Source organism: Vidua macroura, chromosome 5 (assembly GCF_024509145.1).
Source record: "Vidua macroura isolate BioBank_ID:100142 chromosome 5, ASM2450914v1, whole genome shotgun sequence".
NCBI lineage: Eukaryota > Metazoa > Chordata > Aves > Passeriformes > Viduidae > Vidua > Vidua macroura.
Window position 1 is genome coordinate 19,149,115 of NC_071575.1, and position 16,005 is coordinate 19,165,119.

Consider the following 16,005-nt stretch of genomic DNA (forward strand, 5'->3'; position numbering starts at 1 on the left):
CTGTCACCTGTTTGTGATTTCAGGCCTGGCTGCACTTGTGCTTCCGCATGATGTGACCACCATGTGGAACTAGGCAAGGTGTAATGTCTCTGGTACATCTCCTTCCATAAAGCAGATTGGCTTTGGCTCCTCTAACATGGTGACAGCAGCCCTTACCAGCCAGCCTCCTAACTGGGCAATTACTCTGCCATTTAGCCCCTTTCCACAAGTCTCCTATCCTACAGGGACAGGGTCTGAGGCCAACTGTTATTGGTTGTGTTTTAACTCTTTCCAGCCTTTGCAAAGGTTGTTGTGGTGTACCAAACACTGTTCTTTTAAGTCTGTGGTTTAAGGGTGTGTGTTTTCAGGTTTTCTCTATTCATTATTAAGAGAAGGATATGATACCAATTTTTTCTCTTTTCAGATTACCGTTACAATCTTTCAGATAGATATGATTTCATGTTTGCTTTGGACAGGAAAAATATCAAGGAAGGAGTAGGCACTTTCTAGCCAGATGTTAACTGAAGTAAAAGCAAATACTTCATATGGCAGTAAGGTTTGGCTCAGTCTCATTTGTTTTGTTTTAACAAGTACCAGCTTCAGTTGGTGGTTTTTGTTGTTTTCTATTTTTTCCTCCACCCTTCTTTTCTTTGCTTCTCTTCAGATCATGACATAGGGTCCTGGGAATGAATGTATGACAACATGGATGAAATAACACGTCTTTATTACCAGTGAATTTGTATTGTTGTCTTAAATATACACTGACAAAATTTTTTAAACAAATTTTTGTACCACTTAAAACTTCGTTCTGGATATTACAGAACAAATGGTGCTTATCAACTGAAGTGTGCAAGTGAGGAAAGTGACTATTTGAGCTCTTTTGTCAGCTATTGATGTGTTGATGTTGTCACACTCATCCAGGTTAATTATGAATGTTAAGTCGGGAATACTTAATAAAATCTATTGCTAAAATCCTTGTTTCCAGTTTATGCTTTTTGATTGGTTTCTGGAGGATTTTCCTGATGGTTTTGACTTTGCTTTACTTGCATCTTTTTGCGTTGAAAGTTAGCATCTGCAAAAGTACCTTTAATTGCTGAATTACTGAGTCTTCCAAGTTGAAACAGCAGTATGCTAAGACGCAGGAGCCTTCCGTCCTCATTAATCAAAACCAAGTATGATTGCCCTTGTATAATGTCCGTTATTGTTTAAATGTTGACACAGTAACCATTTCACTGGAGACTTACAGCTGGTTTGTTTCTGTTTAAATTGCTGAACAGAAAAGAATTTTAATTTGATCACAGAAGTGGCTTTTGAATACTTATTTAAAGAATTATGGAAATATAATTAAATGTTTTAAAATTACTTATTTTGTTAAAGCCCTTTGTATGTTGTACATTTTGGTTACTGTAGCTGAGGTTTAAGACAGAAAAGTTTTTTTGTTTATGTGGAATATTTTTCTTTTATTCACTTTCACTGATTGTGAATGGAGAGGACAGAATGGAACAAGAGAATTATTTTTTGAAATGCAGTTGATTTTTATCTGAAAATCCTCATTTGTTGTACTCAGCTGTCCTTCCAGGTTTATTATGAAGGATTACTTTACCTGACTGGATTTCAAATAGACTGTTGTTAAAACACTATTGTTGATAAAAGGGACAGTATTCAAGAGTTCAGCAAGGTTCCAAATAGACTGACTTCACTGGAGTGAATCAATCTGTTCTTCTCAAGACTGGGTTCCTAAAATACCAAAAATTGAGAATGTTCTCATACTTTCTAAGAAAATTATAATAATCTGTAGTTTCATCAGTGGTTTCTGTGGTGATGCTGTTGGAGGTTTTTTCAAGTTTTTGAACCGCTGAGCTGAGCAAGTTTCATTGGATTTCAACTGATGATGGTCACATAAAACTCAACTTGTTTCTCTATAGCATGGAGGACACCATGATGAACTGGACATATGGCTAAGGCTCTCATGTGAGATTGATGGCCTATTTTTTGCTGTTTTGTCTTGCAGGTTGCCATCACGAAAGCCAAAGTGGATTTCTCCGGGGTGGTGTGCCTGCCCCCTTCCGTCATTGCTGGAAATGGGCTGGACGGAGGAGGGGCTGGCGAAAATGACGACGAGCCGGTGCTGGTGTCCCTTTCGGCGGCCCCCAGCCCGCAGAGCGAAGCGGTTGCCAATGAGCTGCAGGAGCTCTCCCTGCAGCCCGAGCTGACCCTCAGCCTCCATCATGGCCGGAACCCCAACCTCCCTCCACTCAGTGAAAGGAAGAATGGTAAGTGGTACAGTGTGCTCATGTCTCATCTAGTGTTCTCACCAGGTGATGGTATCACAGTAGATGTTCTGACAACAGGTCTGCTTTTTATTGCTTTTTACTATGGTTTTTTATTTTGTAGGAAAAGCTAATGATACGGAGTTCAAAATACAAAATGTATTTACACTGTTCAGTTGGAAGGATTGATGTTAGTGGCTTTGGAAGTTCCACAGAGCTTCAGTGATAAATGCTTTATATTATTATTTTAGGTGAAAACCAGAAAAAGCTTCCCTGTACTTTGTGGTGACTGGGTTGTGCAAAACTGAGACAGTCAGTCAAAGGAAGTCTTAGCTCACCTTCAGACTGTAGCCATCTGTAGATTTTTCTTTGTCACCTTGGTCTGCACTTGTCAAGGATGAGTAACTTCCTCACAGCAAATGTCTGAAAGATTCTTTCAGACTTCCTGGGAGGAGAAGCAAGACCTAGAGTTAAAAATTAAGTGTCCCAGTAGGCCTTCTGATCCTAGAGTGAGAATGGCCGGTGCATGTCTAATAACTTGCAGGTATCTTATGGGCAACTATATAGTGGGTTACAATATATGGCAAAATACAAGGCTACTCAGTGGCCAGAATTCTTGGCTTTGAAAGGCCGTTAACTGTCTGAAGCTCAGGATCACCAGGCTGCCATGAAAGCCTTTGCATGTTCAGCCTCATCCTGTGAGAGAGTGATGAAACCATTTGATAAGCGGTGGCTTCTGTTTGTGAATTCCTTTTGGTGATTTCCCTTCACTCCATCTTCTGGGGTATATTTTGGTAACTCTTGGTGATATGAGGGCCTTGCTGCAGTCTGAATGCATGCTATCACCTGCAGAGTACTGTGGATTTGAGCATGGTTGAGTCCTGTGTGCCTTAGTGTTGGACATGATGGAGTTGCATGACACAGCATATGAGAAATGGTGGGGAGCTTCAGAGTGGCTTTATAGCCAAAACATAATGCCTCTGGTTAAGTGATTTAGAATACGTGTACTGAAGGACAGTAATTTGGATTGAAGGGGTACCTCACTTAGCATGGCTGGATCTTTATATCTAGAAAATGACCATGACTTTTTCTGAATGGTATATCAATATTTTGCAATTTGGAAGAATTGATTAACTTAAACCCAAAGTGCTGGGTTTTTAGGAGGTTAAAAAGAGTTTCTTAATTCATATATGTTATACCATCATTATGTGATCACAGTTATATTTACAAAAAAATGGAGAAGATAGAAATGACAGTAACAGAAGAAAAAAATTTTTGTCCTTAATGTTTGCAGTCTTCTAAGATAAAATACAATAGATGGAGATAAAGGTGGTGATGGTAAATAGAAGAAAATTGGAATGTCAGTCAGCAAGGTAGACTGTGATCTTAGCATATCTCAACTAGTGGTAGACTTGGGCATTTTATGTTTATGAAAGCAAGGAGAGATTTCAAATGGTATTTAATTGAGATAGCAGTGAAACTGATAGAGAGCTGGAACATGGGAGAAGCATATGAGCCTTTGTTTCCAGCACCTGACAGCTGGTAACATAAAGGTGACATTATGATTTGTCTGGAAGCAGGGTTCTTCTCTTAGCCAATAAAGCATGATCAAGGATCCTGAAGTGGGAGGAAGCAGTTTATTTTTGATGCCACTGGGAAAAGGATACTAGTGCTGGGAACAGATAAGAGTACCTTTCAGAAAAATGAAACTTGTGGCAGCACTTTGAATGGTATTGTTATAGTCAGAGGAAGGATATTCTGGCACAGGAACGAAAGTCTTTACAGGATTCAGTCATTTGGATAAGTTTAAAAATTGGTATTTCAGGAATATTTAACAGAAATAAGTGGTTTTCCTCTATCCAAATAATGTTATTTTTATGGACTCAGCTTTGAAGCAGTATCATTGTGGGCTGCAAATCTGCTTGACTGGAACAGGTAAAATAGAGTTGTACTTTTAAAGTATTTGAAAAAGAACATCAGTGCCCATATCTTTTGCCAAAGAAAATTAGGATATTCCCGGAAATGACTCATTATTTGGGCCTCATCAGGGCTTAGCACAATAGTGGGAATTTTACTGCTGGAGGGGCAGTTTTTCAGGCGAGGCATAAAGTCCAAAGTCCCTGAGCTAGATTATCTGAATATTCCTTATCTTTGAAGGTACACAGGAGGTACACAATGCTCTCTTGTCCTAGGCTGCAGTATTTTGTTATGTGTTGTGTGTACATTCATTAAAGTATTATGGGAATGAAAAGTGCTGTTGAAATACGGTTATTTGCAAACTGTCAGAGCATAAAAGAGCACTTGGTTTAGTGGGCTGCTAAGAAATTTAGTGAGCTGTTAAGAAATTTAGCTGATGCATTTTGAGTTAATAAATGTCTTCCTTCAAATGGGAACTTCTCAGTTATCTTGGGGTGGAGATTGCACAGCTGTTGAAAGCTGTTGAGCTTGTTAAAACTCCTTTCTTAAATATGGCGGATCTTTGTTGTATCCTTGGTTTCAAACATGTTAAAAAAGTTGAGAGATGATCTGCCAGTTGAGATGGCAATCTGCTTAAACATTTGAGCAATCCAAAGTGGTTGTAGAACATATCTTGTGCAGTGAAACTGCTTCTGTGAGAACTTGCCAAATTCAAGGTATGAGGAAGATTCAAGCTGAGTGGCAGCGGGAGGGGAGGAGATGGTAAGTAAGAGACTTGCTGGAAGCTGCCTATCTGTGTCAAAGGGTCTCCTGTTTGCAGTTCTAGACAGGCACTGCTGACTCACAGCTGAACTAACTACTTATGCTGAGAGTTTCTAACAGATTAACTCTTTCTGTAGCTTTTGCTAAACAGACTTGGCTTATCTGTGGGTATCTGTAGAAAAGTTATTACATAGGTTTGTACTGTGTTTGTTGCAACAGACTGTGGTTCTGGAACATAAACTATTAGCTGAATTAAAATAGAAGTTTCTTTGGCTTGTGAAGCATCATGGAATTATGTATCCCATGGGAAAACTGGGAGGGCAGTCCTGTATATGCATGCTGCCATATGCCCTAGGACAGCAGATTCCTTTAAATTTTTTTTCCTTCTCTTAGAACTGAAGAGCAGTTTCTGGGGGTTTTGGTTTGCTGGTTTTGGTTTGTTTCAGATCCAGACTTCTCTTCATATTCTCCCTTACCCCAGCTACATGTTCTCCTGGAAGGGTAGGTACACCTGGACACATGGGTGTAAAGACCATGAGCAGCTTGACTGAACAGCTGCTGTTAAGTTACCAATTAAAGTGCAATAAAAGATATTAAGGATATAGAATTCCAGTATGAAACATTTGAACAGATAGCTAGGAAACAATTTTTTGTCACTTCAGTGGAGGGAAACCTTATGTGGTAAGGTGTTAGTAAACTATTTTGACACAATACTAGGTTCTGTTCAGATGTCAAGCTTAATGGGACATTTAAGGTGTAGTTATTTAATTTGTGCTTCAGAGTGAGTTTTCTACCTCAGATTTACATTCCTTCTACTTTTCTACCCATGTTCATCAAGGTCTCAACTTTCTTTAACTGTAAGAGATTACCTGTGACTGACTCATTTGTTGCCACACAAGCCAGAAAAAGGCCATTATGGAGTCATCTGAAGCTCTTCAGTGTATCTTGATTTTTCTCAGTCACCTGTACTAAGATGCCAAGATAACTTATCCCAGCCTTTAGGGCAGGGTTAGAGCAGGTCCCTGATGAATGCATTTACGAAAAAGGAAAAAAAAAGAGAAAACCCACCAGGTGATAAATATACATATCTTAGGTAGCTTGATAATTTCTAAAAAAAAAAAAAAAAAAAGTCCTCTTCTCCTTAACTTCCATTTGAAATTACGATAGTTGCTCTACTAACTTATTGATCCTATCTCTTGACCTATTTTCTTCAGAAGAGTTATTCATGTTATTCAATGTTTCTAACACAAAAACATTGTGTTAGAATCCTCTGACACTCCTGGTTTCTTCTCACTGTGGGGTTGTTTAAGATGTTAAGATTCTTTCCAGTGAACTGTTGCGTTTTGTGATTACTGGTTTGGAGGGAGCTTGCACCAGCTTGCCGGTGTTTGGGGCTTACTTGATCTGGGATGCTTGCCTTCTACAAAGTGCCATACGTGTTAGGGGAAGAGATTCTAGTTGGAATGTGTGGAATTTCAGTATGACTCAAGTAAAATAAAAGGCATGTCCTTTAGGTATGGGAAGGTACTCCTGTTAGTGCTGTACAAAGCATGGGATAAATAGTTGCTATGTAAGTTGTTGGTGATTATATTCAGAAATTGCAGAGCTGAATGTTTAAAATGGTTCTAAAGACCTAATTTAGTGCCTGTGTTCTTATGCCCATTTACTATTAAAATACATGAGTATTAGGGCATCTTATTTTATTTTAAATAATTTGTAGGTGATTTGCTCCTATAATTCTTTTATAAGTCTGTACATTCCTATCTCCCTCCTCTGCTATCCATTTCCCATTTTGAATTGTCATTACACTGAATACAGTTAGATTCAAATATTTCAAATAGAACTTATTATAAGGCGTTGGCAAATTTTATTATTGTCTTCCTGTTATTCTGACTATAAAAACAAAACAATGTTTTCTTAAAATCATGTCATAAAATGTCATTTAAAAAAGTAAATTATGTGACTCATGAACTCATTTGAGAAGCTAGGCATGATTACTTATAAACAAGGATGGTATTTTTTCCAAGAAAGGTCTTTAAAGAGATAAGAGTATTCTGAAATTTTCTCAGTTTTTGAGGTCTGGTGTTGTAGTGGTGTTTGTGTGTTTTTTTCCCTAGTATATATCTGCTTTCTGGAGAATCATAGTTATGTTTAATTACCAAGTGGTGGTTACTGCCTCATCCAGAACTTAGATGTGAAGAAGATTAAGTCTGTATTGTAGCAAAAGGACCAAGACAGGAAATATATAGCTTTCTCTCATCTGTCCTTCACACACATTCCAGTGAGGCTTGCTGATTTCTCTTGTGTGAGAGTAAGGGGAATGGTTGTTAGAACAAAAACAACCAGTCTGTCTTGGATAGATTTGTGCTACGAGACTTTGTGTCCCAGGAGACCATAAATTTAGCATGCTGTCTGAAAGTTTCTGATAGAGCTATGAGATCCAGAGCATGACAGAAATGACTGGCCTGTTACTGATGGGAGCTACCAAACAACTGAGAAGGAGTAATCTCCTTGAAATATTTTAAACAAACTTTTAAATAGTGATGGGGGAATAGTTCTGCTGGAAAGAATAATGCCGAAGGCAGCTTTAACGTAGTGGCTTTAACAAATTAGCTCTCAAAAAAGTTTTTGTTCCTTATCAAGGTAACAAGACTAACACCCTTCTACAATCACTGTCTCATAGTATTACTCTCCCTTCTGTTTTTCCTTTTTAGTTTCTCTCTTACTTCATTTTGCCTTTGAGGTTTCAAGGTTCAGGGCTGCTGGATGAATGTTAGACATACAGTTTGATAGCTGTTTAAAAAACATCTCTTTTTTATGAATTTAAACTGCTTGCTAAACAAGTCAGGCCCAGATCTGGGCAGCTGTTTTGTCTGTGTAAGGACTTCTGTTGCTGGTTTTGCTGTTTTGAGTGTTAAGGGCAGTAATGGGGAAAGGAAGCCTGACTCTTTAAAGGGAGAATGCCATTCAGCAGGATTTTCAATGTGTTCTACTTAAACAGAGTGGCTGCTTCACGAAGGAATGATTGCACTATTTCACAATAGTCAGTTGCTGTTAGTGCTTAGCCAGCTGAATCCTAGCATTGGGCACTGTGGTGCTTCTGTAACATGTGGCTTTCTATAACTCACTTTTATTGGAATACTATCAGCCACTTCTGGAGCTGTAGCTCTGCCCCTGCCACAATCAATACATTGCCACAAAGTATAATGAAGGAATCTGTTGGAATACATCTGGTAGTGCAGTCTTCATCTTCCTTGCTGATCAAATGAGCAACATCCTGCTTAATGCTTTAAATTTCATCTGCTTCTTTGTGGTCACCGACAGTGCACACGTGCATACTTTGAGAGTTAAGTGATGTTCCTGGAAACTGTAGGAAAGATTTCCTTTCCACTTGGGTCATACTGCTTCCTCTTATATTTCCATGTATCACAGCAAAAACAAGCATACCTTCTGCTAAAAATGGATGTTTCCTTTATTTACAAAGTGTGTGAATATTCAGAGTAGGTGGTAAAGTGAGTTACTTCTGTCACTAGTGTCTCTGAATGCTCAGGATACAGTGCACTGCTGCAGTTCCTTTTCATAAAGATTGCATAGCAAGAAGGAACATTTTAGGCCTGTGAGTTTTGCCTACTCTGGCTGCAGATGTAGGACTGCAAAGGTGGCCTTTGAGTATGAGAGAAGCCCAAATGAGCTGATTCTTGTCCTTTTACAACACACTACTGATGTACAGAGTGTGAAAACCAGATACTACAATATCATCATTTTAAGGGATTTTCCTGCCTTGTTTAAAGCAGCTAAATGAGCTTTTCCTGCCTCCTTTAAAGCTCCAGGTGTGTTTGTGTGTGGGAAGGAAGATATGCTGCTAAAACTTGCCGTGCTCTTCCCTCAGCAGTTGAGCAGCTATCGGGGAGTTCTTGTATCTGAGTGGTAGAGAAGTCCTGAAGTTATTTCATGTTAGAGGGGTCAGAAAATAGGGCTTAAGCAGTTTTGCAGACCTAGCTACTAATTTTTATGCATACTGTTGTGGCAGGACATGGATTCTGACTTGCTAAAAAGAGATTTAAAATCTAAAAATCTGTCTGTCTTAGATGTGCACAGCTCAATATATTTTAGGGCTTGGTACAAATATATGCAGTTACTTGCTTAGATGACCTAAAGAGAAATGATGATGAGCCTTGTGGAAAGATGGGGAATAAGGGAATGATGCTCTGGGGACAGAAGTGTTAGAATTAGTTTGTTAAGATAATTAAATTATCTGTTGGGCAAATTACTTGAGACTCTTTAGAGACCAAGACTGAATTTCCTTTCTATTGGGAGCTAGAATCATCTAGTGAGGAAAGACTTAATTCTGTTTTTATCTTTTACTCAATAAATACTTGACTGTAAAATTTCTGTCCACTATCCCAAATAATCTGAAACTGATCATGTGGATGTGGGAAACAAGACTGATTTTTTTAACCTCTGGTCTAGTTAGTTGGAGGGAGTGATCCACGGTGGATCTGAATGACAAAGGGCAGGTTTTTTGTTTTTAAGAAACAGACACTACCATCTGTTAGGGTAGCTCAGGTTTAGTGATCAGCAAGGGGAGTTGATTGGGGGAATAGTTTAGTTATTGAGAAAAAGAACTGGCAAAGACTGAGGAAAAGTGACTGATCTGTCAGCAGGATGTATATGTCTTTGGCCATGTTGTTTCAAAGCTGAGGATATCTGCATGTTTATGTTAACACTGGGTCTCCTTGTCCTTGGAACGAAATTGCCTCATCAGCAGAGCCCTTAGGGGATTGCAAGTCTACCCAAGACGTCATCCTCCTCTTATAAAAGGGGAAAAACTGCCAGTTCTGGTGTCTCTGACCCCTTCCTCCCCCCTCCCTTCAACTTACAGAGCATCAAGGGGCGGACCTTACTTCTGCAAACTTCACATCTTGCTCTCCCTTGGAGTATTCATTTTTCTCCTAGCAGTAATTTGATTTTGGGCTGTTCCAACTTGCCTGTAGTGAATAAGCAGAGGACTGCACATTGAAAGACTTGAGTTTTGTCACTAGGCACAGTTTTCTGATATAAGGTTGAGAATGTCTTGCGAGTTTTGAATGAGATTCAAGTTGAGAGGTCCTCTTGGATTATTTTTTTTTCTTTAACATATCTATGTGTATATAAAGAGGGGGCTTTAAGGGCTTGTAACTTTTGAGAAAAGAATCGACATGACATTGCTGGAACCAGAAATGCAGATGACAACACTCCAATCAGGTACCGCTCCAAACATATCCTGTGGTTAATTTTTCCTAGTGAATCATGGTTGCTGAACTATATAGGGAGAGCCAGGAGGCTGTGTGAATTCAGATAGACAAATTAGAGAACTGTGGTAATTTCATGTGCAGGTTACAGACGAGTACTTTTTGGATTTTAAGTACTGTTCAATTTAGAGATTCATCAGAGATAAAATGATCTCTTTTCTTCCCTTGTTGGTCTCCAGTGTTAAATTTATGTGGCTTATGAAGATTACAAAACTCCAGTCAAAGCTAAGACTTGTTCCAAGGACTTGTTCCTCCATTTAGCTTTTGACTGATTTATGTGTTTTTACTGTTAATTATTTTCTGATTAAACATATTCTTGATACTTTGGAGGGATTTAAAATTGTGTAGTTTGGGAAAAAAAAAAAACTTGTATTAGAAACTTTCCAATATTTGTTTTATGTCTTGAAAGTCTGTTTCCTTGAGAATGACAGTGGTATTTTGTTGACATGATTCATTTGTAAGTACTGTGGCCTTCTGGTGATGCTGTGCTTACCCCTTAGATATGTACAGGGTTGCATTTCTCACGTGTAAGCCATACTTGAATGAGAATTATCTGTTAATGGGAGCATGAGATACTTCTGTAGGGTGTTTTTATCTGAGGCTCTAGGACATGATGTACTCATGAAAATAAATGCATATGTAGATATGAATGGCCTTTGCTCTGTGGATGGGAGCAGAGACTTGGTAAGATTTGACCACAAGCTTGTAGGAGTTTGGGTTTGTGGCCTCTTAATCTCTTGGGCAGCATTGTCTGAAAAGCAGCACATAGGTAATGCTAGAAGTGTGAAGACAAACTTGTTCCTGAAAGTCAAATGCTTTTTCATTTCCTTAAGTAACGACCGGGAAAGAGACAAGTAAAACAATAATTTCTTAGTTTAATTTTTCCCCCAGAATTGCTGCCAAAATTGCTATGTTTTGTTTGATTATTTTTGGTTTATTTTTTAGGTTTTTTTCCTGAATTGACCATGTTAATTTCCCTAACTTAATTCTGTGTGTTTTTAAAATATCTGAGAAGATTTTTTATGACTATAAAGATCCTGAATGACCTTTATTTTATAGCCCTGACATATTCTTCGTTGTTTAGAGAACCAAAGTATGGTTTTTATCTCCTGTTGTAGACAGGAAAGACAGGCCTACATCTTATGTAGTGTTTTTCTCAATTCAGAAGAGGGTTTGTACATAATACATCACTCCTCTATTGTACTCTTGCAGTCTGTGGATTTTGGAGGTAGGGTTTAGACACTAACAAGGTGTGTGGTATTGAACAGGATGCATATGGCAGGATAGTATCTAATCTGGCTTTGTTGGGAAGAAAGCTCTTATGTGAAGGCCTGAAAATAGATGTTGACTTTAACATGCTTTGTTTCTAATTAGTTTTTAAATTTCAAACCCCCCCCCCCCAACAACAGCCATGAAATTTATATTTCAGGGTTCTTGTAACTGAATTTGTGCATTATATTCTCAGGAGGCTGACAAAATAACGCTTGTTGAAATTAGGAAAACTGTCTTCCTATTAGTATTGCTTTTTCTCAAAACTTCGTGTGGCTCTGTTTCTTGTGTCCTCCAAATTATGGTAACTTCTGAGGCTTTCATTTAATTCTGAGGGTGAGAGTTTCTCCCACTAAAGAGTACTTGTATGGAGCTTTTGCTTAAGTCCCCTAGCCTAGTCTTGGATTATGCAGTGGCGTTCTGTAATGTTGAGGCAATTTCCTGGCAAGTTTAGCTTACCTAATGGGGGATACAGATTTATTACACCTCTTCCATCAGCAGCCACTGTCTTCTCTTCTGGATCAACCACTGCTGGGAAAATCTTAAACAAGAAGCAGGTGAATGTTTACATAAATGGATTTGCAAGATTGGTGGGGAAATGGAATGTGACAGCAGGCACATGTGCATTATAAGTTTTAAAGATCTGTCTTGAATAATGGAAGCGTATTGCAAGCTTCTAGATAAGGAAAACAGCTACTTGATGACGAGGCCAGTTTGTTCAGTTGTAATATTTAGAGACTTCAGATGTTGTTGGTGGCTGCTCTTGTTTGGCATAGTGAGGTAGTTGTGTGTTGGGCAAACTGTTTGAGACTTGAGAGGCTGAAATTGGATTTCCTGTCTGTTGAGAGCTATAACGAGGATTTGAGGAAAATTATTTAGCTGAGGAAAGACTTCTCAAATCTTCTTGGTCCTGATGTTCATCTCCAGAAGCCCTACTGGAAAGATGGAAGATGGAAAGAGTTGTCTCAGTCAACTCCTTAAAGTTTCCAAACATCCACTGAAGAAATAGGAGAACCATAGCCTAAGCTGGGTAAATAAATTATCCTGGTAGAGTTTACACAGCTTGCACTCTATAGACCAAAAGTTCTTCAAGATTGCAGGTCATGAGGCTGTGCTTGTTAATGGGAGCCCACTCAAGAAGCAGGAGTATCTGAAGCCATTGCTGACCCAGGACACAGTGTCTGTATTCCACGTTGGTGGGCACATGAAAAGCTACTCCTTTGATACTAAAGATGAGAAACGTTTTGGAGAAAGAGCTGAGGAGGACATTGCAACTTTACTCTTCTGGGAGCAGAATAGCTTAATCAGAGAGGGACTGTTTCTTCAGAACACAGAGTAACTGAGGCAAGAACAATATGAGCAGTGAGGTGCATATTGTATTAACCAGAGAAAAATTAAAAATGTCTGTCAAACTGAAAAAAAGGAGGAGTAAAAAAACCAATGCAGGTGGTGACAGCGGAGGAAGGAAAAAGTAGAGGTGAAAATCAAGCTGAAAAGACATTCCAAAAAAGCAAAAATAAGACCAAAAATGTAACTGTTCTATTTGACATCTCATTGGGCTACTAAACTTATTTAAAGAACTGGTATTACTGATCCAATCATTCAAAAAGCAGACTTACACAGTGGGGTGAAAGTCCGCATTCAGTTTCAAGTGTGTAGTTTTGGAACCAGCCCTGTGTCAGTTTGTGTGTTTTCATTCTGTTGACAATGAAGCTGATGTGCAGATCTGTACCAAGCTCTTAGCAGTGGGAACTCTCTCTTTAGTGTTTTTTTTTTTTTCTCCAAGAGTCACTTGGTCTTTTTTGCTGCCTTGACCCTTTCAGCATCTGTATAATTTGTTTTCTTTATATTTATTTGCTGATTCCAAAAGCTTGCTGTTTCCTTCCCATTATCTACTTCAACCTAATCTCCCTTTGTAGCCTCTTGTTTTGTTTGCCTGAAGCCATTTTGTTATTTGTTTCATTATCTAATTATCCCATATAGAGGTCTTGCAAATTCTTTTGCTATTGGTCACTTTTCAGTCAGGATATGGACTAAATAGTTTTTGTTGTTACATGGCTTTGTAACAGACTTGCCCCTGAAGGAACGAGCAATGAATATTATGTTTTCTTTTCCATTTTTTTTTTTTTTTTTTTTAATGGAGAGGGAAGAGTGATAGAAGCATACTTTATTTTGGACACAGTCTACAATTTAGTAACACTTAAATGTTTTTGAACAGCCATATGAGGAACTCATGCAACTGGGGGAAATCTCAGGAATCTTGATCTTGGGTGTGCTGCTGGCCTCTATGTGCAAGTTCTGTGTTTAAATAACAAATACAAACTTTCAGATAGAATTTCACTTTATTTTAAATTTTATTTGGTTTTGTCACAAATTCCTTTTTATGGCTTCTAGCAAGTGGCTGGGCAGAAGTGTGTGTGCAGTAGACATACAGAGGTGCAAGCAGGCAGAGAGAAACCCTAAATTTCAGATCATTTTTTCCCAACGTTTTGCATGGATGGAGAAGAGTTATGGCCTCTTAGGGTCATGTGGAGTCTTAACACTGCATTGCCAGAATTAATGGATGTTAGCACTTGGACAAATGGCTACTTCTGTTAATGAATTCTATTTCCTTATGGTTTTGCTCTACTTAAAACCTTTGTTTACTGTTCTGGGTAGCTTTGGTTTGTTTCAGTGCATAACAATGTTGTTTGCACTGTATTGGTATATATTGAACATTAATAATTGTCCCATTTTGATCTTCTTTCTGTGAGTATACTGAAAAAAAATAAGATTGTTCAGTGTAGGGTAGTCTATTGAATAGCATCTTTGGGTTTTGATATGTTTGGTCTGTTGACCTGCTAAAAAAAAAATCTTAAAGTCTATTAGATATCGAGACAGGAATGCAAACCCAGAAGCAGGTGGCTCTAAACTGTCAGAAGTTTGGTTTAGATGAACAATAGGGTTTTTTCCATGCATATTTAAAGAACAAAAGAAGAGCTGTTTTGAAGTCAGCACTGTAAATGAGCACAGAAATAATTTAGTTCTCTGTAGTGGATAAAACTTCTGTGGTCTAATTTGCTTTGTATCCAGCTGGTTCTGAAAAAGGAACAATTCTTTCAGCTAAAAATCAGTGTTATTTTGAATCAAATGCAAAACTTCCCTCATTTTCTGGGGAAAAGTTGAATTTTTGAGCTACTTTAGCAGATTAGGGATATATTAAATTCAATTTAGGAAAAAGCATCTGATCCCTTCATTCTTTTTTTCAAAACACAACTCCCAGGCTCTTTTTCTTCCCTCTTTACAGGATTTAAGTTGAAGTGCTTTAGGGATGTCAGCTGCTAAACTGCTTTTAATGGGAAGGAAGGGGATAGACAGCATATCTGTGTATTCTTAGAAGGGATATGTCCCCCTCCTCAGCTCTTTCAGGAGTCACAAATGTCAGAGCTGCAGTATGTGGTTGGTGTTCTCATTCCTGTTTTAAATAGATTTGAAATTCAGTATTGGCTGTTAGAACCTGAGGAATGACCTTTCCTTGATGCAGTAAAATACCTTCTAACTTCATCTTGTCTTTTTCAAGCATGAGTTAGAATGATTTTTTTTTCTTGCTGTTGTTTTCATTTTCTAATGAGAGGTTTTTGTAGTTGTGAGTTTTTTTGCATTTTGTTTTGTTTTAATAGTAGAACTTTTATTTTTCTTCCCTTTTCTTTCTTCCTCCCTTCCTCCAACTTGGAATTTCAAGATTGCAATGAGCTCTTGAATCAACACAATTGGGACTTTGGTTTTGGATGGAGGGTGGAGCTGAGGGGAGAACATTCCTGGCTCTGCAGTTTGCATCATCACTACTTTAAAAATAGAACTTTTGATTTCTGTTTGGAATCTATGGCATTTGGAAATGTAACCTTTTGTATCTAGGTAGCAAGTTCCTGGGGAGTGTAAAGAGTTCCTCGGTTGCTGGTACAGCTCCCTGGGTGTGTATATTCTGAGTAGTGATAAAATGACTCTTCACTGGCTTTTAACCAGAATCCTGCATGTGATTCAAAGACTGAACAAAGCTATGTGAGCTTCATCGTCATCATGCAGTGGGAATTCTTTCCGAAGCAGCAAATGGGATGTTCCTGAAGTCAGCTTTAAATATGGAAATTTTTGTGCTGGAGCTACAAACTGCACAAAGTTCTGGGTTGGCTGTTATGAGACGTGGGGAGAGGAGTGCACAGCTGTAAGCTGCACATTAATGAGTTATTCCATTCATGAAAGAACTGAACATAACCTTTTGCTACCTTTTATCCCTGTGATTAACTATTGAGTAAGCAAATCACAGTGTGGTTGTGTTAGCCAAACTAGAGTTAAAGGATTGTACTGGAACTAAATATATAAAGGATGCTTTTCTTTTTTCTATTTTTTTGTGTCAAGAATGACAGGCTACAATAAAGAGTACTCATTAGAATCATTTAGCTGAGCAGTACCTATTTCTACTGATAATCTTAAACAAGAAACTCCTGGAATTCTCTTTATCCCTGTAGTAAGTATTTATTGAA

General features: G+C 38.3%; 1 protein-coding gene across 1 annotated transcript in view; it reads left to right on the forward strand.

The window, feature by feature from the left end:
* Positions 1-16,005, forward strand: part of MRTFA (myocardin related transcription factor A) — a 93,417-nt gene that overhangs the window by 14,058 nt on the left and 63,354 nt on the right. The window contains exon 3 of the mRNA XM_053977457.1: positions 1,991-2,252. Within this exon, the coding sequence (XP_053833432.1) occupies positions 1,991-2,252 (262 nt within the window). The remainder of the gene's footprint in view (positions 1-1,990; positions 2,253-16,005) is intronic.